General features: G+C 41.9%; 1 protein-coding gene across 1 annotated transcript; it reads left to right on the forward strand.

The window, feature by feature from the left end:
- On the forward strand, nucleotides 1–24,449 carry LOC120052750 (thyroid hormone receptor alpha-like). Its single transcript, XM_038999843.1, has 8 exons — nucleotides 1–626; nucleotides 14,936–14,997; nucleotides 15,903–16,024; nucleotides 16,519–16,666; nucleotides 16,819–17,024; nucleotides 19,343–19,489; nucleotides 20,262–20,520; nucleotides 20,879–24,449. Exons 1-8 carry the CDS (start codon nucleotides 571–573, stop codon nucleotides 21,127–21,129), a joined length of 1,251 nt encoding a protein of 416 aa, XP_038855771.1. The 5' UTR covers nucleotides 1–570; the 3' UTR covers nucleotides 21,130–24,449.
- Nucleotides 24,450–24,817: the final 368 nt, after the last annotated feature.

A 24,817-nucleotide genomic window follows, 5' to 3' on the forward strand; every position in this document is an offset into this window, starting at 1 on the left:
TGAAACATGGCCCCAACTCTTTACATGTTGTGTTTATATTTTTGTTCAGTATATTTAACTACAGTGGACAACAACAACAAAACTGTCATGAATTATTTATTGCTCTCCAAAACATTTAAATGCCATAATACTTTCAGTTGAATGATTTCAGTAAAATTGATCAACAGCTATTAATATACCTTTTAGATATAACAGCTATTATAAATTCATAAAGGTTACCAGTGGTCTCATAATGCATTTATGTCTTACTATATGTTGTATATTTTATGTATCTGTTCATCTCTGCTAATCTTCAACATGGTTCAAACATTTTCTAATTTCTCTGTTTGTCCCCTCACAGGTTCCAGAGGGGTCTCCTTTTCTCAGCACATCACGTGCAGCAAGCCTCTAGAACTGGGGGTGGGCCTGCCCCACTGATGTTCCACACAACCATCTCCAGGGAACGGGTCACCGCTGCCATCCTTCGATGGCCGTCGTTTGACGGAGAAAACTGCGAATGCTGAGCAGGCTAGTGAGGTTGGGGCCCGCCCTCAGTCTCCGCTCATTGGCCGCTGGATGGAATTGAGGTGAATGGAGCCCATTTCCAACGTCGAGGACCCCAACTCATCAGAGGGAGATGAGAAACGGTCAGTCCATGTTCCTCCCAGTTCCCTGGTGTGTACGAAGGGGATTTCTGTGTGTGGGTTTGTAACAACAACGTCGTAACATTTCAGATACACAATACAGCACTTAGTTCATCCCAAAATATTTTTTAACGCTGCCTCTGAGGATTGCATAACAGTGTGTCATATGTAGAGAGGAAGAGAGAGAAGTTATATAAAGTAATTTAATATATAAATCTGGAGATTCAGATTTATATATCCAGTTACACACACACACACACACACACACACACACACACACACACTGGCTTGGACGCTCACACACACTCCATAGATCTACAGTAAACACAATGTAAAAATGAGGGGAGGAATGTAGAGGGAGTTATAGAGAAGCACTGCCTTCTGCCCAACACGTGCCCTCACATGCGTAGCGCCTTCCTTCTCATTAAATGTGCAGATGCTGAATTTATCCAGTAAATTGGAGTCACATTTTTAAATGAGCACAGACCGCGGTAGAGAAATACACACATTATATTTAAAATCTGTTTGTGTCGAATGTACTGTATTTTATATGTTAATGAAGGGATGTATGGATTATATGCCTATACTACAGAGGATGTGGTGGAGGTGTATGGTGTGTGAGTATGTTTGTTTGTTTATGTGTGCATGCGTTCATGTGTGTGTGTCCACTGTGCAGGGATTAACATAACAGAGTGTAGGATTAGGGGGGGTCAGATGGAACGGCAGGAAAGCAGAGGACAACTCAGGACACATCAATATGTGACGCCAGCAGGGGATTGTCTCTGGTGTGTCGCTATTTATGTTTCGATGTGTGGGTGTGTGCATCTGTGTGCATGTCGCTGTGTGTGTGTGTGTGCGGAGGATGTCTGTGCACATGCATGTGTCCTTGTGTGAGCTGCCTCATGCATGCAAGTCACTCAGCTCTTTGGTCTCACACACACACACGGAGCCCTGGGGCAATCACAGTGATGCCGCTACTGTGTGTGCCCATGTGTGTGTGCGCATTAGGATTAACTCTAGAGAGCAGCGTCTGAACATTCTCAGGGAAGTTTGGCGCCCACCACATCATTTCACTTACCAGCTTTAATTTAAAAAGGAGTGTGAAAAAGGAAGCATTTATGAATACAAATATATTCAGGGGCCTTGCTTATCCACTCTGAAGATCAACAGCGGAACCAAAGAGTCCTCAAGCTGTTTCAAATTCAAACCTTTATTATTCATTAACTTCAGGTACAAGTGGATATTGATATTAACTTAATGCATTGATCAATATTCTCTTTCAGTATCACTTTAGATCAGGGCTCTCCAACTCTGTTCCTGAAGAGCTACTCTCCTGTATGTTTTCGCTCCAACCTCAATTGTAAATAACCTGATTAAGTTTATCAACCCGCTAATTATTATAATCATATGCACTAGATTAGGGTTGGAGCGAAAATCTGCAGGACGGTAGCTCTCCAGGAACAGGGTTGAAGAGCCCTGCTTTAGATAATTGTTAAGAATATTCAATAATACATTATCTAGTGAAGTGAAGTGAAGTAAAAATAATTTAATTTCTCAGTACTCGCCTTCCTTGACTGATCTTACGTGTCCTGTAAAATGGGGTCAGTGTTTAACTTGATGCACACGACGTGTGTACACATACAGCATGTCCCCAGAGATGACTGTAGATAAGATTTAACAACATTTCTCTCTATTTCTGTTGTTCCCCAACCTGATCTCAGAGCATTTCATATTATTCTGTACTTAAATCCGACATACTCCATTTAGTATAATGTGGTATGTATTAATTTGTGGAAGTCCATCACCCATTTCGTATGATATGTTACGAATTACAATTCGTATTGTACTGTACATTATGTTACGAATTTGCAAAACGTACAATATGTTACAAATTTGAAAAACATGTTATATGTTACGAATTCTAGCTAGGTGGCTAACTTTAGCTAGGCTAGGGCTTAGGGTTGTGTTTAGGCTAACCCTTATGTTAAAGGGTTAAGGTTAGCGGAAGGGTTAGCTAATGTGCTACTTAGCTTCAAAGTAGCTAAGACAGCATCTTAAATTGTCTGATAAGATTCAAACTTGCAACCTTTGGGTTGCTAGACGTTCGCGTTATACGCCCGACCAACCACCCTACTTTAGTTTTGGCCTTCAGTAACCATCTGTCTTATGTAACAATGCCAAGTGTAACATATCATACCAAATGGGGTACACGGATTTACTTACAGAATAATATGAAATGCTCTGAGACCAGGTTGTGTTCCCATCAGACTCAAACACTATGTTCTGTCCTGCAACAACAAGCCTGTTTATTATTCACAAGCTTTTTCCTGCATGTGACATCCTAGCACCGTGTGTGTGCGCTTACATGCGTACACGTGTGTGCGTAGTTATTGACGATTGTTTGGCCTGATGGGCTGGTCAGTGACTGAGAGAATATTGTAATGTTTACGCATGTTAGTTTATTAGGTGGTTAACATAGTTTACTTTGTTATCACAAAGCACAGTACTTCTAATCACGGCCAGATAGTGACAATAGCTACTAGTCATATCAGTGATGCCAGTGTGTGACATCACAGCCTTGATTACTGAAAGCTATGCAGTCCAAGAGCCCAGCCAAGTTAATAGGCAGACACACACACCTGACTTCTGAGTGAATAGGCAGCTCAGGAACAGGACCAGATACATAAGACCTCCTGAGGCAAAGAGGATCTGTGAAATGAAACCAGCTAGCAGACCATAAATCCAATCTCAATGTAATGAAAGGTTCAGTAAAGAAAATTCTGTTTTGCCAGTCAGTCGGTGGTCAAGACTTGTCAAACATCAACTTCTTCAGACTAGGATCCTTTTTTCTGAATTTCCGCCTGACTGACGTGCCCAAAGTAAACTGCCTGTTACTCAGGCCCAGAAGCCAGGATATGCATATCATTGGTACCATTGGATAGAAAACACTTTGAAGTTTGTAGAAATGTTAAAATAATTTATGAGACTATAACACAATTGATATGGTAGGAGAAAATCCAAAGAAAAACCAACCTGAATCTTTGTTTTTGAGATCCCATGCTCTTACAATGGAAAGCGATGGGGCATATGCAATTCCAGCTCCCAGATTGCAATTCCTATGGCTTCCACTAGATATCAACAGTCTTTGTTCAAGGTTTCAGGCTTGTTTCCTCCCAAACTAGGAAGAATTTAGAGTTTTAGTACTGGGAGTCAGTTGGAAATCAGTCTGTGCGCACGTGACGAAGAGGACGCGCACCTGCTAATTTTGCTTTCCTATTGAACATACTTCTTTCCATATTAAATATTATAGTTTAATTACATTTTAGGGTACCTGAGGATTAAATGGAAACGTATTTTGACTTGTTTTAACAAAGTTTAGCGGTAGCTCTTTGGATTCCTTTCTCTGCATGTTGAACAAGTGGATTACTCAAATCGATGGCGCCAACTAAACTGACTTTTTGGGATATAAAGAAGGATTTTATTTAACAAAATGACCATGCATGTTGTAACCTTCGGATTGCAGGTTTGCAACCTGGTAACCTTTTGGATTGCAAATCAGAGGAAGATTTTCAAAAAGTAAGAGAATATTTAATCACTATTTGTGATTTTATGAAGCCTATGCTGGTTGAAAAATATTTTGATGTGGGGTGCCGTCCTCAAACATCGCATGGCATGCTTTCGCTGTAATGCCTATTGTAAATCGGACAATGCAGTTAGATTAACAAGAATTTAAGCTTTTATCCGATATAAGATACTTGTAGGTACCTAAATGTTTAATATCCATAATTGTTGTGATTATTTATTTGAATTGCGCGCCCTCCAATTTCACCGGAAGTTGTCAAAAGGCCTTATTTAGCCTTGACTAGATACACTGCATACAAAGGTATCTAAGCAACTGTAATGCCTTTAACATGATATCCTGTTCCCTGGTGTGGTTTATACAGTGGGGAGAACAAGTATTTGATACACTGCCGATTTTGCAGGTTTTTCTACTTACAAAGCATGTAGAGGTCTGTAATTGTTATCATAGGTACACTTCAACTGTGAGAGACGAAATCTAAAACAAAAATCCAGAAAATCACATTGTATGATTTTTAAGTAATTAATTTGCATTTTATTGCATGACCTAAGTATTTGATCATCTACCAACCAGTAAGAATTCCGGCTCTCACAGACCTGTTAGTTTTTCTTTAAGAAGCCCTCCTGTTCTCCACTCATTACCTGTATTAACTGCACCTGTTTGAACTCGTTACCTGTATAAAAGACACCTGTCCACACACTCAATCAAACAGACTCCAACCTCTCCACAATGGCCAAGACCAGAGAGCTGTGTAAGGACATCAGGGGTAAAATTGTAGACCTGCACAAGGCTGGGATGGGCTACAGGACAATAGGCAAGCAGCTTGGTGAGAAGGCAACAACTGTTGGCGCAATTATTAGAAAATGGAAGAAGTTCAAGATGACGGTCAATCACCCTCGGTCTGGGGCTCCATGCAAGATCTCACCTCGTGGGACATCAATGATCATGAGGAAGGTGAGGGATCAGCCCAGAACTACACGGCAGGACCTGGTCAATGACCTGAAGAGAGCTGGGACCACAGTCTCAAAGAAAACCATTAGTAACACACTACGCCGTCATGGATTAAAATCCTGCAGTGCACGCAAGGTCCCCCTGCTCAAGCCAGCGCATGTCCAGGCCTGTCTGAAGTTTGCCAATGACCATCTGGATGATCCAGAGGAGGAATGGGAGAAGGTCATGTGGTCTGATGAGACAAAAATAGAGCTTTTTGGTCTAAACTCCACTCGCCGTGTTTGGAGGAAGAAGAAGGATGAGTACAACCCCAAGAACACCATCCCAACCGTGAAGCATGGAGGTGGAAACATCATTCTTTGGGGATGCTTTTCTGCAAAGGGGACAGGACGACTGCACCATATTGAGGGGAGGATGGATGGGGCCAACAACCTCCTTCCCTCAGTAAGAGCATTGAAGATGGGTCGTGGCTGGGTCTTCCAGCATGACAACGACCCGAAACACACAGCCAGGGCAACTAAGGAGTGGCTCCGTAAGAAGCATCTGAAGGTCCTGGAGTGGCCTAGTCAGTCTCCAGACCTGAACCCAATAGAAAATCTTTGGAGGGAGCTGAAAGTCCGTATTGCCCAGCGACAACCCCGAAACCTGAAGGATCTGGAGAAGGTCTGTATGGAGGAGTGGGCCAAAATCCCTGCTGCAGTGTGTGCAAACCTGGTCAAGAACTACAGGAAACGTATGATCTCTGTAATTGCAAACAAAGGTTTCTGTACCAAATATTAAGTTCTGCTTTTCTGATGTATCAAATACTTATGTCATGCAATAAAATGCAAATTAATTACTTAAAAATCATACAATGTGATTTTCTGGATTTTTGTTTTAGATTTCGTCTCTCACAGTTGAAGTGTACCTATGATAAAAATTACAGACCTCTACATGCTTTGTAAGTAGGAAAACCTGCAAAATCGGCAGTGTATCAAATACTTGTTCTCCCCACTGTATATACTTTTGGTCATGTTGTGTATGTGGACACCTGCTCTCTGAACATCTTATTCCAAAATCATGGGCATTAATATGGAATTGGTCCCCCATTTGCTGCTATAACAGCCTCCACTCTTCTGGGAAGGCTTTCCACTAGATGTTGGAACATTGCTGCAGAGAGTTGCTTCCATTCAGCCACAAGAGCATTAGTGAGGTCGGGCACTGATGTTGGGCGATTAGGCCTGGTTCGCAGTCGGCGTTCCATTTCATCCCAAAGGTATTCCATGGGGTTGAGGTCAGGGCTCTGTGCAGGCCAATCAAGATTTTCCACACCGATCTCGACAAACCATTTCTGTATGGACCTCGCTTTGTGCACGGGGGCATTGTCATGCTGAAACAGGAAATGGCCTTCCCCAAACTGTTGCCACAAAGTTGGAAGCACAGAATCGTCTAGAATGTCATTGTATGCTGTAGTGTGAAGATTTCCCTTCACTGGAACTAAGGAACCTAGCCCGAACCATGGAAAACCGCCCCAGACCATTATTCCTCCTCCACCAAACTTTACAGTTGGCACTATGCATTTTGGCAAGTAGCGTTCTCCTGGCCAAACCCAGATTCGTCCAGATGGTGAAGCGTGATTCATCACTCCAGAGAACGTGTTTCCAATCGTGGCGAGCTTTACACCACTCCAACGGAAGCTTGTCATTGCGCATGGTGATCTTAGGCTTGTGAGCGGCTGCTCGGCAACACATTTCATGAAGCTCCTGACAAACAGTTATTGTGCTGACGTTGCTTCCAGAGGCAGTTTGGGCCTCTGTAGTGATTTTTATAACCAAGGACAGACGATTTTTATGTGCTTCAGCACTCTGTAAGCTTGTGTGGCCAACCACTTCGCGGTTGAGCCGTTGTTGCTCCTAGACGTTTCCACTTCACAATAACGGCACTAACAGGGCAGACATTTGATGAACTGACTTGTTGGAAAGCAGGCATCCTATGACTATGCCAAGTTGAAATTCACTGAGCTCTTCAGTAAAGCCATTCTACTACCAATGTTTGTCTATGGAGCAACGGGTGTGGCTGAAATAGCCAAATCCACTAATTTGAAGGGGTGTCCACATACTTTTGTATGTACAGTCCATTCGGAAAGTATTCAGAGTATTCAGATTCACCCAACGGTGAAGCATGGTGGTGGCAGCATCATGCTATGGGGATGTTTTTCAACAGCAGGGACTGGGAGACTAGTCAGGATCAAGGAAAAGATGAACGGCGCAAAGTACAGAGATATCCTTGATGAAAACCTGCTCCAGAGTGCTCAGGACCTCAGACCGGGGCGAAGGTTCACCTTCCAAAAGGACAACTACCCTAAGCACACAGCCAAAACAACACAGGAGTGGCTTCGGGACAAGTCAATGTCCTTGAGTTGCCAAGCCAGAGCCCAGACCCAATCTCTCATCTCTGGAGAGATTTGAAAATAGCTATGCAGCAACACTCCATATCCAACCGGAAAGAGCTTGAGAGGATCTGCAGACAAGAATGGGAGAAACTCCCTAAATACAGGTGTGACAAGCTTGTAGCGTCATACCCAAGAATACACAAAGTTTTTAATCTCTGCCAAAGGTGCTTCAACAAAGTACGGCGTAAAGGGTCTGAATACTTATGTAAATATGATATTTCAGTTTTTATTCTTAATAAATCTGCATAATTTCAACAAAAAAAAAAGTGTTTGCTCTGTCATTGTGGGTATTGTGTGTAGATTGATGGAATAAAAACAATTTAAGGCTGTAATATAACAAAATGTTGAAAAAGTCAAGGTGTCTGAATACTTTACGAATACACTGTATAGTGTGTACTGTATATACAGTGCCTAAAAGTATTCACACCCCTGTACTTTTTCCACATTTTGTTATAATAATAATTTGTTATAATAAGCCTGAATAAAAAAAATACCCCATGATGGAAAAGTGGACTTACGTTTTTCAAAATGTTTACAAATTAATAAAATATCAAAAGCTGAAATGTCAAGTGTTCAAACCCCTTTGTTATGGCAAGCCTAAATAAGTACAGGAGTAAAGGTGTTAATGTGCTTAACAAATCACATAATAAGTTGCATAAACTCACTCTGTGTGCAGTAATAGTGTTTAACATGATTTTTGCATGACTACTTCATCTCTGTAACCCACACATAAAATATCTGTAAGGTCTCTGTCGAGCAGTGAATTTCAAGCAGATTCAACCACAAATACCTATTGGTAGATACAAAAAAAAAGTAAAAGCAGAAGTTGAATATTCCCTTGAGCATGGTAATATTAATTACACTTTGCATGGTGTATCACTACAACCAGTCACAACAAAGATACAGGAATCCTTTCTAACTCAGTTGCTGGTGAGGAAGGAAACCACTCAGGGATTTCACCGTGAGGCCAATGGTGAATTTAAAACAGTTACATAGTTTAATGTCTGTGATAGGAGAAAACTGAAGATGGATCAACAACATTGTAGTTACTCAACAATACTAACCTAATTGACAGTGAAAACAAGGAAACCTGTACAAAATTAAAATATTCCAAAACATGCATCCTGTTTGCAACAAGGCACTAAAGTAATGCTGCAAAAAATGTGGCAAAGGAAATAACTTTTCCAAGCGTAGTGTTAGCTGCATCTTGTTATGGGTATGCTTGTAATCTACTTGGTCACAATCCCGGATCCGGGAGCACCCTCATCAGTAAAAAAGCTGACTAGCATAGCCTAGCATAGCGCCACAAGTAAATACTAGCATCTAAATATCATGAAATCACAAGTCCAAGACACCAGATGAAAGATACACATCTTGTGAATCCAGCCATCATTTCCGATTTTTAAAATGTTTTACAGGGAAAACACTATGTATTTCTATTAGCTAACCACGATAGCAAAAGACCCAACCGCATATTTTCACAATTTTTTTACTGCATAGGTAGCTATCACAAATTCGACCAAATAAAGATATAAATAGTCACTAACCAAGAAACAACTTCATCAGATGACAGTCTGATAACATATTTATTGTATAGCATATGTTTCGTTTGAAAAATGTGCATATTTCAGGTATAAATCATAGTTTTACATTGCAGTAGTCTCACCAAAGCAGCTAGAATAACTACAGAAACCAACGTGAAATACCTAAATACTCATCATAAAACATTTATGAAAAATACACGGTGTACAGCAAATGAAAGAGAAACATCTTGTGAATCCAGCCAATATTTCAGATATTTTAAGTGTTTTACAGCGAAAACACAATATAGCATTATATTAGCTTACTACAATAGCCTACCACACAGCCGCATTCATTCAAGACACGTTAGCGATAGCGAATAAACCAGCAAAAGATATTAATTTTTTCACTAACCTTCTCAAACTTCATCAGATGACAGTCCTATAACATCATATTACACAATACATATATGGTTTGTTCGAAAATGTGCATATTTAGCGGCACAATTCGTGGTTGAACAATGTGAATACGTAGTGAAAATGCAGAAATATTGTCCGGAGAAATCTTGGAGAGGCACCTATTCTAATCAAATAACTAATCATAAGCTTTACTAAAAAATACATGTTGGACAGCAAATTAAAGATACACTAGTTCTTAATGCAACCGCTGTGTTAGATTTTTTAAATTAACTTTAGTACGACTTACAGCTTACGTTATAGCGATACAGCGCCCAAAATCAGTGCCCAAATTACGTCTAAACATTTGACAGAAATACGAAAAAACATCATAAATCGTTCCTACTATTTGATGAGCTTCCATCAGAATCTTGTACAAGTTGTCCTTTGTCCAGAATAATCGTTGTTCGGTTGTAGAATGTCGTCTTCATCTGTAGAACGCTAGCCAACGCTAGCCATGCGGCACAGAAGTGTCCAAATCCCCAGAACGCATCACAAAGAAAATACCGAAAATCGGAATAAACTTATATAAACTGATATAAGTCGGTTTAATATAACTAGTTGATGATGTTTTTAACACATATATCGAATAAAATCAGAGCCGGATATATCTAACGCCTATAACGACAGCTTTTCAGAACGCAATCCTGAGGTCTGTCTCGCGCCAAGACGAATGGTGAAAAGACTACACCCACGGTTCCAAGAGCTCTTGTTCGGCATCAGATCTAGCTAGACACCCCATTCCAATTCTCACTGCCTACTGACATCTAGGGGAAGGTGTATGCAGTGCATGTAGACCCATAGATTCCATGCAAATTAATAAACTGACCCTGGAACAGAGCCCTCGATTTCAGATTTCTCACTTCCTGACAAGAAGTTTGCTGCAAAATGAGTTCTGTTTTACTCACAGATATAATTTAAACGGTTTTAGAAACTAGAGAGTGTTTTCTATCCAATAGTAATAATAATATGCATATTGTACGAGCAAGAATATGCATATTGTACGTGCCCCCCCCTATTGAGAAAAGGTAAAAGGACCTGAGATGTTTTCAGGATAAAAAAAGAAAGTGAATGAAGCTAAGGCAAAATCCTACAGGCAAAATCCTAGAGAAAAAGCTGGTTGTCTGCTTTCCACCAGACACTAGGAGATGAATTGACTTTTCAGCAGGACACCAACCTAAAACACAAGGCCAAATCTACACTGGAGTTGATTGCCAAGAAGACAGTGAATGTTCCTGAGTGACCGAGTTACAGTTTTGACTTAAATCTACTTGAAAATCTATGGCAAGACCTGAAAATGGTTGTCTAGCAATGATCAACAACCAATTTGACAGAGCTTGAAGACTTTTGAAAATAATAATCGGCAAATGTTGCACAATCCAGGCGTAGAAAACTCTTAGACTTACCCAGAAAAACTCACAGCTGTAATCGCTGCCAAATGTGCTTTTACAAAGTATTGACTCTGGTGTGAATACTTACGTAAATTAGATATTTATGTATTTCGTTTTCATTACATTTGCAAACATTTCTAAAAACATGTTTTCACTTTGCAAAGCTGTCAAGGCAAAGGGTGTCTACTTTGAGGAATCTAAAATATAACATATTTTTATTTGTTTAACACTTTTTATGGTTACTACATGATTCCATATGTGTTATTTCATAGTTTTGAAGTCTTCACTATTATTCTACAATGTAGAAAATGTATGTAGAAAAAAAACTTGAATTAGTAGGTGTGTCCAAACTTTTGACTGGTACTGTATATACACACTGAACAAAAATATAAATGCAACATTTAAAGTGTTGGTCCCAGGTTTCATGAGCTGAATTAAAGATTCCCAAAATCTACGCAACAAAAAGCTTATTTCTCTCAAATGTTGTCCCCAAATTTGTTTAGATCCCTGTTGGTGAGAATTTTTCTTTTGACAAAAGAATCCATCCACCTGACAGGTGTGGCATATCAAGAAGCTGATTAAACAGCATGATCATTACAGAGGTGCACCTTGTGCTGGGGACAAAAAAAGGCCAATAAAATGTGCAGTTTTGTCATACAACACAATGCCACAAGTTTTGAGGGATCATGCAATTAGCATGCTAACTGTATGAATGTCTACCAGAGCTGCTGCCAGATAATTTTATGTTAATTTCTCTACCATAAGCCGCCTCCAACGTCAACTAGTCAACTAGCTCTATGCAAAGGAGACGTGTCGTGCTGCATGAGGCAAATGATGGTCACACCAGATACTGACTGGTTTATTTCAATTGACTGATTTCCTTATATGAACTGTAATTCAGTAAAATCTTAAATTGTCACACATTACGTTTATATTTCTGTTCAGTGTATATATAAAAAACTGCTTGTGTTTCAGTTTGTGCTTTCTCTAAATGCAACACCGGCAGTGAATTTCAAAACACTGAGCACTAAGAGCAATTGATAAAACACATATTTATATTATTGATCAATCAAACACATTTACCTATTTTATTTTCCTTTGTAACACCATTCAAAGACAATCATTGGAATGCTTACCAGGTGTTACATAAAAATGTCACAACATGGTAGCTGTGGGTCCTATTGTATTCTACAATCTCCATGATTACATAAGCAAAGCCTCTGTGATTTGGGATTAAAGATCAAGTAATTCTGAGGGGGAGGACGGAGGGATTTTGAGAAGGGAAGGATGGAACAGAGAGAGGCAGAGGTTTCTTCTTTTTACGCCACGTAAAATATAGCGCTACACGCGCAACAAAGCATTCCTAACCTAGCCCACAATGTCTGCTGTGTGGATCAAGCAGTTAACAAGTCGAGCAGTCATTTGAAAGAATAAGAAAATTTCAGCGAGACAACTCAAAGGCGAAATCCATTAACACCAAGATAATGGAATTCATTGCCCTTGACAATCAACTGTTCTCTGTCGTTTGTGATGTTGGCTTTCGCTGACTGGTAGAGCACCGGTACACACTACCAAGTGCGCTATTTTTCAGATGTTGCCCTACCGGAGTTACACAGTATTGTTGAAACTCACATCCATGAGCTACTTGCTATGGGCGTCACTGCTATTAGCTTCACGACTGATATTTGGACCAGCGATGTCAGCCCCATGAGCATTGAGTCTGACAGCACAGTGGGTCGATGAGAATTTCCTACTCAGGAAAGCCGTATTGCATGCTCAAGAATGTGCTGGTTATCATACCGCTGCTGACATTTCAATGGCATTTGAGAACATGTTTGAAACTTGAAAACATGAACAATCCTAGCTCTATTCAAAAAACTGACTCGAGAAATAAGCTCAACTGCGTCTGCAGCAGACGTGATACCCTGTCATGGCATTGAAACGACTGCTCAACAAAAATGCCAACACAGACTGTCGAGTTTACTTATAAAAGTACTCTACTAGAGGTTGTGAACTAGCGATTCGGTGGCATCTCTCTGAGCCTCTACTGTGTCGCCCCCATTGCTCGATGCTAGGTACAAGGACCGCTACTTTGATGCAGACAAACAGGGTTTACGTGAAATGTTAGACAGCTGGACAAGATGGAAACGGACACAGTGACAGTGCGCACAGAGCTGAAACTTCACTGCTTGACATGTATGATGAAATCCTGGTTGAGACTGAACAATGAAACAGCACAGCAAGTAAGTGAAAGAAATAGGTTTTGATTATGTTTTACTGGTAATGGGGACATACGTAAATGCCAGCAAAAGAACTTTTTTTTGTTTGTGTTTTAAACTATTTCATTGTACTAGAATGCTTAAAAGGCCGCTAAAATTTTCAATATCGGTTATGGGTATCGGCCAAACGTTTCATATAGGTGCATCCCTAGTTATAACTAATTGGCTGTCATCAGGGGGAAGGGGTCAACAGATGAAAGCATGAGCGAGAGAGGGATGGATAGAGAGAGAGATGGAAAGAGGGAGAGAGGTTGGGAGAGTGAAAGCAAAGCAACTACTCCCTTCCAGAAAAGGAAAGGGAAAGCAAGTGGGAGGGAGTGTGAGAGAGAGAGTAGTGAGAGCTGAAGTACCCAGCCAACATCACAGCATCCCAGATACTGTACCGAGAGGATCGCTCTGGAAGGATATACTATTCAGATCTCTCAGGGGGATATACAGACTGCAGCCATGCATATTCTGCAACCCTACTGCATCAACAGGTGTGTGTGCGTGTGAGCATATGACAGCCAATGCTAAGTTTCACATTTGAAGAGGAGGATAAACCATTTTGGGAATAACATATCTCTGATGGAGAAGGGGAGAGAGGGAACCGGGAGAGATTGAATGGAGAAATGGGTAGAGAAGGGACAGGTAGAGAGGACGGAGAGGGGTATAGAGGAGGAGAGACGATGGAGAATCACTGAACTCACATTGAAGGCAATGTGCTAAGCCAATCATAACTCTCACTTAAACTGTAACTTGATGTTATATAAAGATAGACCAGTCATTTAGATGAAGCACAATTTAGGGATACTTGACGGAGGTTGATCTGTAAAACTGTCATACATGGATGAATGATGGTGTCAAGGGAATTAGTCTCCTTGTGACGCCTGTACATGTGTGTGTGCACGAGCATGGTTAAGTGAATGTCCTGGCACGTCTCTCTCCACATAACCACAGAACCCTTGAGGCTGAGTGAATGAAAGAGCCAAAAACTAATGGTGTTGTTAAGGAGTGACTGTGTATTATATTGACCATGTCAGAGAGGATATGGATAGAGAAAGACACAGGGATCTGTCCAGGACAGAGAAAGAGCTCTGTCCTTATGAAACTAGCCTGATCTGACAAGTGAAGTGAAAGGAAGCGTGAGTGCACTGGTCAGCCTGCTTGACCAGGCGAAAGAAAACAGTTCCTCCTAAAGGGAGCAGCAGCACACGTCAATGACTTTGATGTTAAAATAAAACAGAAATACCCAAATAGATGTGTTGTAACATTGGGTATCAACTGATGGTAATGTGTGTGGTGTGTGCTAGGAAACCTCAATTTTCTAAGCAGAAACTACCTTTGTCTGATGAATTTTGTGATTCAATTGCACATATTTCTCTTTCTAGCTCCCCCCTCTGTTTCTAATGTCTCCCTCTCTCTCTCTCTCTTACTGTGAACCTAGTAACTGAATGACATTGGGGGATTTTCAGAAGAATATGTTGTTTGGGGGATGGGAGGTAGTTTGTCCTGTCAATGAAATGGTAATCAGCTTGTGAAGAGATTTGTATGGCTGCCATGCTTTGTAGTTGTCTTGTTTTGATCGTGTTTTGATCGTGTTTTGGGGATTTTTGGTTACAGGGCGGTTGGTGATTGGTTGGTGGGTGGTGGCTTGTATTTTGGAATGTTATTTTTTAAGGTGCTGGTTGTATGTTTGAATTAAAAAGTTAACCCCCCACCCAGGTGGCCCAATGGACCAAAAAGGAAGAGAAAGAACAGCACATGTTCGTTGAAGAGCATGTCTGGTAAGTTCATGTACAAGCCATTGGCCACTATTCCTCAGTTAATGACAAGTCGATGCTCATTTACACATTTTTGTATCATTTAGCTATGCTAAGCACTTACTCTCTAGCCACTCAGCCACATGCTTTGGATACCCTTCTATAAAGTATTTTTATGAGGGGTGAGTTTTAAACACACGACAGAATTCCTAGCTGGTCAGTGAAATAATTTTAAAAATATTTATTTTCTCTACTTAAACCATATGGTGTATTACAGTATGTGTAGAATCTGCCAAAGAATTGCTTTCAGTATTTTAGACTCAGATGCGGGCACGCGTTTCAGGAGATGAGTTGGAGAGAGAAACCATTTATTTTAAGTAGATTGTTTGAAAAGAAGGGATTCCAAGTTAGAATTGTCAGGAATAAATATGTTTCAGCTGTGTAGTCTTGGCACCGCCACACGGTAAATGTGTTTCTCTACTCTGAATACTTTAGGTGGTGAGTGACTTTAGGATTTCCCCTGGAGTGCTATTAGGTCAGGGTGTGTGTGTGTGTGTGTGTGTGTGTGTGTGTGTGTGTGGGTGGGTGTATATGCGTGTGCCCACACAAGACACAGACAGACCTAATCAAATACACACTTCTCCTGTACATGTGCTTTTGTTGCTCCCGTGCTAACACTTCTCTCTTCTCCTCTTCTTCCTCTCCTCCTCCTCCGCTCCCTCCCTCTCCTCTTCCTCATGTACTCCCTCTTCTTCCTTTTTCCTCCACTTTGTTTTTCCTCCTCCTTTGCTGCCTCTCTTCTCCTCCTCTTCCTCCTCCTGTACTCCCTCTTCTTCCTCCTTTCCCCTCTTTCCTCCTCTTCTCCCTCTTTCCTCCTCTTTCTTTCTCCTCCACTTCATCTCTCCTCCTCCTCTCCATCTCTCCCTCAGCACTGAGCCTCTCTGTCCCAGGATACATCCCCAGCTACTTGGAGAAGGATGAGCCGTGTGTGGTATGTGGAGACAAGGCCACTGGCTACCATTACCGCTGCATCACCTGCGAGGGCTGCAAGGTGAGAGACATGGCCCATGACTTGCCTGTAGGACTTCAAGGACTGGTTTGGTTACATTTTATATGACCTAAGCATTCCACGGTGACTACTAGGGAATAACCTGATTTTACTTTGTATATGCATTAAAGGAGGAAGTGTTAATTCACAAACTGTGTATATTAATATTTTAATTTAACTTATCGACAATTATTTAAAAATTATTGACATATTATATTAGTGACATTTAAAAAATATATACAGTTGCATCCAAATACCGTATATTGTTACCCTTGCACTTTTCTTAAAGAATTCCCTATTTCTTCGATAAATAAGTTGAAATTGAAAAATAAACTTTGGTATCCACACCTTGTTATAGGATTTTCAACATTGCAGAACCAATTGTATTTTTCTAAACTTAGCCCCTAAGATAACAAACTACCAAAGTGGTTGATATAACGTCATTATGTTGATAACGTACTTTGAAATAACTAAGTTGATGCAAGCAATGTCCACAGGGTTTCTTCAGGCGCACAATCCAGAAGAACCTTCACCCGGCTTACTCCTGTAAGTACGATGGCTGCTGCATCATCGACAAGATCACAAGGAACCAGTGCCAACTGTGTCGCTTCAGGAAGTGCATCGCAGTTGGCATGGCCATGGACCGTGAGTGTCACACTCGATGAGTGTGGGACCATAAGTGTCAACCATATATTTCACAATATATCACACCTACCTTCTCACTGCTTTACATTTCCATTACTTCTACATTTAGCACTGAAATACAGTAGGTTCACAAAACAACTCTGTGTCCTTAGTGGTGCTGGATGACTCGAAGCGGGTAGCCAAGCGTCGTCTGATTGAGGAGAACCGGGAGAAGAGGAAGAAGGACGAGATCGTGAAGACTCTACAGACACGTCCGGAGCCCGACAGCTCGGAGTGGGAGCTGATCCGCCATGTGACAGAGGCCCACCACCACACCAACGCGCAGGGCTCCCACTGGAAACAGAAACGCAAGTTCCTGGTGAGATGCTAGGCTAATGCTATGCTAATCTAAAGTTGGCATGGCTATAGGCTAAAATAGGATAGGCTAGGGCTAAGCGAGACTAAGTTAAGCTAATCAACAACAGGTAGATTTGTGGGTGTCTCGGTTTCTCAGTAAATTAAAAATCTTCATAAAATAATGGTCCATTCACCAATTCGTGAATGGAGGTTTGACTCACTGGCTGAATTGCACAAGTCACATCTCCTTACTTATTGTTTTATGTCAGATAGTTGTTTTATGTCATCTGCAATGATTGGTTGAGGACTGCTTGTGACATACATAGGAATGCCACCTCCTGTGGGGAGACATTGCTTCGTACTAACAGTAGGAATGCCATTCAGAAAAGAACTTACTGAATCTGCCCTGTTGCCTAAGCAACCAATTCTACGTAGCCCCCTCTGAGAGGAAAGTACTTCCCCCATACACACGTGTCTCCTTAACGATGGTTGCCTTGGCGCTTAGGTCCAAACAGTTGTTGCCTGGCAACCAGGCGAAGAAGACATAGCACGCAGAGGCTATGTTAAAATGTTTTTATTGTTCAAAGTAAAGTTGACGTGGATCTGCTCAGAATGGATTGATCCAGTGCATATCTGAGGTGTTGATAACAACAGCCTCGAAACCAAGCATAACAGAAGGAGCGCTGGTACAATCTCACGCACTCAATTACTCAGTACATCACCTCACTCACTCAGTACATCACCTCACTCACTCAGTACATCACCTCACTCACTCAGTACATCACCTCACTCACTCAGTACATCACCTCACTCACTCAGTACATCGTTTCACTCACTCACTCAGTACATCGTTTCACTCACTCACTCAGTACATCGTTTCACTCACTCACTCAGTACATCGTTTCACTCACTCACTCAGTACATCGTTTCACTCACTCACTCAGTACATTGTTTCACTCACTCACTCAGTACATCAACTCACACACACGCACATGCGCACACACACAAACAGGCTGCACTGTGAAACCACACGTGCGGAGATCATCCGTTCACCTACTCTGCGTCTCACAAAGACACGGCGGTTAGAACCAAAAATCTCACATTTGGGCTCATCAAACCAAAGGACAGATTTCCATTGGTCTAATGTCCATTGCTCGTGTTTCTTGGCCCTAGCAAGTCTCTTCTTATTATGTGTGTCCTTTAGTAGTGTTTTCTTTGCAGAAATTCGACCATGAAGGCCTGATTCACGCAGTCTCCTCTGAACAGTTGATGTTGAGATGTGTCTATTACTTGAACTCTGTAAAGCATTTATTTGGGCTGCAATTTCTGAGGCTGCTAACTCTAATTAACTTATCCTCTGCAGCAGAGGTAACTCTGGGTCTTCCTTTCCTGTGGCGATCCTCATGAGAGCCAGTTTCATCATAACGCTGGATGGTTTTATCGACAAAGTTCTTGAAATTTTCCGCATTTACTGACCTTCATGTCTTAAAGTAATGATGGACTGTCTTTTCTCTTTGTATATTTGAGTTGTCCTTGCTATAATATGGACTTGGTCTTTTACCAAATAGGGCTATTTTCTGTATACCTTGTCACAACACAACTGATTGTCTCAAACCCATTGAGGAAAGAAATTCCACAAATTAACTTTTAACAAGGAACACCTGTTAATTAGAATGCATTCCAGGTGACTACTTCATGAATCTGGTTGAGAGAATGCCAAGAGTGTTCAAAGCTGTAAAATATTTTTTAATTTGTTTAAAAAATATTGGGTTACTACATGATTCCATATGTGTTGTTTTCATAGTTTTGATGTATTCACTATTATTCTACAATGTAGAAAATATTAAAAATAAAGAAAAACCCTTGAATGAGTAGGTGTGTCCAAACTTTTGACTGGTACTGTATATTTGAAAATAAAGGTAGTGGAATATTGGAATGTATTTGGAAATACTCTTGGAAAGTACTCAAATACACACACATTTATTTTCAAGTACACATTTTTAAATACTCCATGCATTTGAACCCAGGTCTGTTAGGTCCTAGTTTTTTTTTAAATAATGTATTTGGAAACAACTATTTACAAATTGTTTCAATTAGTAGGCTATTTATAGGAAATAATTTAAAAATAGTTTCAAATACTTCAAATAGAAGTAGTTTATTTCTGCCACATTATTTGAAAATACTTAAATGCAATGAAAATAAGTATATAAATACAAAATACTTAAATGAGCATAAATTTGAACCCAGATCTGGTGACAACCAAAATATCAAACCAGAAGGTTGATTGATCTGCGTTTGCCCAGTGGGACAATTCATTAGACGCCATCTTTGTGTCCCCAGCCTGAGGACATAGGTCAGTCCCCCGGGGCTCCCACCCCAGACGGAGACAAGGTAGACCTGGAGGCCTTCAGCGAGTTCACCAAGATCATCACCCCCGCCATCACACGCGTCGTCGACTTTGCCAAAAAACTTACCATGTTCTCAGAGGTGGGTTTAAAGCGCTTTGTGTAGTGTGTGCCTGTGTGTTTTTGTGTAAGTTCCTGTGTGTATCGGTCTCTGTCCTGTGTCCTCATTTGGCCCTGTGAGTCTCTAATGGGGCTCATCAACACACACTTGACTGTGATTACCTCCTCCTCCTTCAGCAGAACTGTTTGTTATGGTGTGTCTGTCTGTTCATTCCTACGTGCGTGCGTTATTACACTTGTTATATTGTATATTCACCACTGCCGCCTCTATATGACTCATACTGCTCTATAATGAGGACATAATGCTGCTGTTTCTCATACACACACACACACACACACACACACACACACACACACACACACACACACACACACACACACACACAGTACTCACCTTCATCCACAGTCCCTGACAGACAGTCCCGAAAGGTTGTGATTCACCAGTTATGTAGTCTGTAGCTGGACTATCATTTATAAATAACTGTCTCACTGGCAAGCAGAGGAATAATGTCGCTAACTGTTGTGGTAATGGTAGCTGCTAGAATTACTGGATATTTAGTAACATGATCTCTCTGTTTGTTCCCAGGCTGTGTGTATAATGTACATATGCCCTATAGTTAACTTGTGAGACCTGCAGTGTGTGTGTGTGTGTGTGTGTGTGTGTCTTGACCTTAAGTGCTTTCTACTTCAGCTGACTATAGGTTTCCTCTCAGGCCCCTCACTGCCATGGGATGACCTGATTGTGTTTATGACGTGTACACTCTAACAGTCTCCCTCTCCTCTCCTCCCTCCAGCTGCCTTGTGAGGACCAGATCATCCTATTGAAAGGCTGCTGTATGGAGATCATGTCGCTTCGTGCCGCTGTGCGCTACGACCCAGAGAGCGAGACGCTTACCCTGAGCGGCGAGATGGCGGTGAAGAGGGAGCAGCTGAAGAATGGCGGGCTGGGCGTGGTGTCGGACGCCATCTTTGATTTGGGCAAGAGTCTGGCGCAGTTTAACCTGGACGACTCGGAGGTGGCCCTGCTGCAGGCGGTGCTCCTCATGAGCTCAGGTGAGGAGCCAGGAGGCTGTGAAAGTATATAACAACTCTATGAACATACATAATAGCTATGAAAAGACATTAGTGATTTGAACAGACATATCAGCTCTATGAACAAACGCAACTGCTTTATTAACAGATAAAACAGTCAATCAATGGAAGGACATCAGAGGATCATAACCACTTCATGAACAGACATAACCACTTTAAGAACAGACATAACCACTTTATGAACAAAGAACAGCTGTATGAACACACTGAAGGTCTCCCTATGTTTGTAACATTTTATGAACAAGCTTCAATATCTCTACCATTTCTCTATTATTATTATTATTGGTCTTTAAAGGTATGTATTTTGCGATCCTCTCAGATCGTTCGGGCCTGACGTCGGTAGAAAAGATCGAGAAGTGCCAGGAGACGTACCTGCTTGCCTTCGAGCACTACATCAACCACCGCAAGCACAACATTCCCCACTTCTGGCCCAAGCTGCTGATGAAGGTGACAGACCTGAGGATGATCGGGGCGTGCCACGCCAGCCGCTTCCTCCACATGAAGGTGGAGTGTCCCAACGAACTCTTCCCTCCGCTCTTCCTGGAGGTCTTCGAGGACCAGGAAGTATGAACTGACCCCTGACTTTTGACCTGGAAGAGATAGAAGAGAGAGGGGGGAATTATGAGGGGGAAAGAAAAGGAGTAAAAATTGGCCTCTTTCCTCATTTTGTGAAACACAGTATCACCACCAGCAACACGGATAGTCACCAAGAAAAAAGTCACAGAGAAAAACAAAAAGGCTTTCTTTTGCATAGCCGTTTTGATGATTTGTTTCTGTCCCCTCCTGGCCGCACTTGGGGCCCTTATGGCTACTGGGCCCCACTTTGAGTTGGGTTGTGGGGCCCCCCTCTGAAGTGAGGTTCTCTGGCTGCAGGGCCTCTCTCTGAGTTGGGGTTCTCTGGCTGCACCCCCCTTCTGAGTTAATGGTCTATGGCCGCGCTGTGCGTCTCTATCTAACAGGGAAGCTAACAGCCCTGAGCGGAGTTCTGCTCCTGTGTTGTTATACACCTGGTGCACATGTATGCAAACCCAAACCCCCGAAATCTGGTTGGAGTACTGGTACTGGTGGAGCTCTGTGTTAGTGGAAGGCAATCACTCTGAGAGGCAGATGGTTGACACAAACATACACACTTACAATCACACAATTTTACAAAATCAAACCTCACACATACAGCTACTGATGTACATCTACATTCACCTAACACACACACACTACTATAGAAAAACATATTCATACAGTACATGGACTGACATAGCTTTTCAGAGCTGCCCATCACTCGAGGAGGGCAGATAGCTTACTTTATTTTGTCCCACAATCGAGCTTCCATCAGGGGGCTCCACCCTCCAACCAGCTCCCCTCTTCACCGGCCTCCTCACCAGCCTCCACTGGGACAGTTACCAAGTGTACCCCCACACTTCTCTCTTTTGGACTCTTCCCTTCCACCACTGATGTACAGCCCAAACTCCTCCTAGCCAAGACGTGTACTCGTGAACCTACCTCATTTACACAGAGTTACACATATTACCTCCCTTTATGACAATGCAAACACACATACCTATTTATGAATGCAAACAATATCCAATTTGTTGTGCAATAGTGCAAGTGTACCCGCATGTATATACGCAACCCTTTACCCTCACACATACAAGTACTGTATACCTATCTTACTGCATGTATACAGTACACCGGTCTACCTGCATGCACATACATACCTCTCTCAACCCGTATGCATGTATAAATAGACATACCTGTCAAGCTGAATACACATATATACAGTAAACATAACTGTCTACCTGTGTATATGTGTACCTCTCCTATACATACCTCTCTCTGTGTGTACACACACAATACAATAGTTTGCTGTTCTTTTACCTCGTATGACAGTTGATCCTCACCTAGGTTGTGTCATTCCACCCATCCCAAACCTCCACTACATCTCCCTTTTGGGCTGCACTGCACTTCCTGGTTGCAGACTGTGTGTGTCTCCTCTATGTTGCCCTGCCCATCACACAGGACTCCCGCCCCCTCTGATGTGGGATTGGTTGAGGGACCGGGGGGGTGTCACTGACAGATTCTACCTCGCCTCTCATGTCAGAGCAGCTGCCCCTCTGAGTGCAAAACAAATACACTTCCACAGTTGCCAATATAGACCTGTTTGGTCCCCTACTACACCGTTCAGTATGGTTCTATGACCCCTGAAATGTGAGAGGCCGCAGATCTTTTACACTTTTTTCTTTTTGAAGTATTTTATCACACAGGACCAAGTCTCATACTGGATTCCTCTATGTATGTTCAAGACAGGACAAACAACAAACCCACTGGTGGTATAAATATTCTCTGTCTGATGACAAAACTCAAAGGAAACTTTATTTCGAAGGAAAAGACAGACAGTACACCTTGGAAGCCAAATGAGCTCAATGGACGGGCCAGGCCAAAGCGTTGTTATTGTGGTAAGAAAACACGAAAAAGACTCCAATCATTAACTCAGTTCAGCTGTATTCACCTGTGGATGGATACCCTGGTTCTCAATGTGGCAGGTCCAGAGACAAGACAAGACCGAGAGTCCTAGCCGATGCAACCTGTCACATAATGTACTTTATACAGCATCATTCACAGTAGCAACCCCCTTTCTCCTAAAGTGTGAAAAGTGGTTGCCCCAGAGAGCCACAAAGCCTTTGAGATGACTCTCTGATTGTCCTCCCCACACATCCAATCCTACACCCAGCCAGCTATGAGCTTTCGCTACATGTCCCCCTCCCCTCTCCTTCAAAGCCATTGATGGGTATTTGTTTTGCACTAAAGTGATGTCTCCCCCTGTATTTTCCCTGTATATGCCTTCTGTTGCTATACCTCCCTTCTCCTGCAGTCTTACCCTAATCCCTAGCTTCAGCACGGTGCCTAACATTCTGTCACTAAACACACAGACACACACACACACACACACTCTCTCAGTATTACCACAAGGGGATTTAAAGGAACCTAGAAAATAGGATGTCATTCAAACACATACGCAGAGATGTGATATGGCTCACTTGAAAAAGAGATGCCGATCTCAATGTGACTTTAATGCTTAAATAAAGGATACATAAAAGATATGCAGCATAATGATAATCAACTCTTTATCACTGTGAATGAGCCAGGCTTTGACCAGACGGTTGGTTTGGATAAGGTGTAGAATAGGGTTGGCTTTAGCTGGGAACGACATGGAAATGTTCCCCAGAGGGGTCGTGATTGACAACATGTAGAAGAAAGGGGAGCTTTTCCACACAGCCAGTGGTCCCCAGACTACTGACAATCTCACACAGAATCAGACTCACCAGCACCGCAGATCACACTGCCTTCAGACACCATCAATCACACCAGCACAGCTGATGGATCCTCAGGCTCTCGCTGGCCATCCTCGTGCCAGGACAGTGTGGATACAATCAACCGACAAATGTTATCTTAGGTATGTCCTTCCACGCTACCCCCACATTCTCCCATTCTCCACACTGTTTCTATTGCACCACCTTAACTAACCACACTACTAAACCAGGAATATCACCTACATTCTAGAACTTAACACATTTCTTCCCGGACACAAATTAACTTCTTTAAATGGAGAATCTCCATCGAACACGCTTCTTAGTCCAGAACTAGGCTTAATCTGGGTCCAGGAAACTAGCCCCAATCTCCCCCCTCCCCTTTAAGACAATCTCATGCTTTGCACTCACTCGCTTTAACCTCCCCATAACTCCTTCCTCCCCACAACATGGCTGTCTTGCTCCCCTCTGAACATCCAATCGAACCCCAAGCAAAAGCAGCACTTAGAGAGGAAAGGAAATCCCAGGTATATGAATGATATGTCGTCATGAGGAATGTAAAAAAAATATTATAATAATATTTCACCTTTATTTAACCAGGTAGACCAGTTGAGAACAAGTTCTCATTTACAACTGCGACCTGGCCAAGATAAAGCAAAGCAGTGCGACACAAACAACACAGAGTTACACATGGGATAAACAAACGTACAGTCAATGACACAATAGAAAAATATATATACAGTGTGTGCAAATGTAGTAAGATTAGGGAGGTAAGGCAATAAATAGGCCAACGTGGCGAAATAATTACAATTTTGCAATTAAACACTGGAGTGATGGATGTGCAGAAGATGAATGTGCAAGTAGAGATACTGGGGTGCAAAGGAGCAAAAAAATTAATAACAATATGGGGATGAGGTAGTTGGGTGGGCTATTCACAGATGGGCAGGTGCAATGAT

This window comes from Salvelinus namaycush, chromosome 8 (assembly GCF_016432855.1).
Source record: "Salvelinus namaycush isolate Seneca chromosome 8, SaNama_1.0, whole genome shotgun sequence".
NCBI lineage: Eukaryota > Metazoa > Chordata > Actinopteri > Salmoniformes > Salmonidae > Salvelinus > Salvelinus namaycush.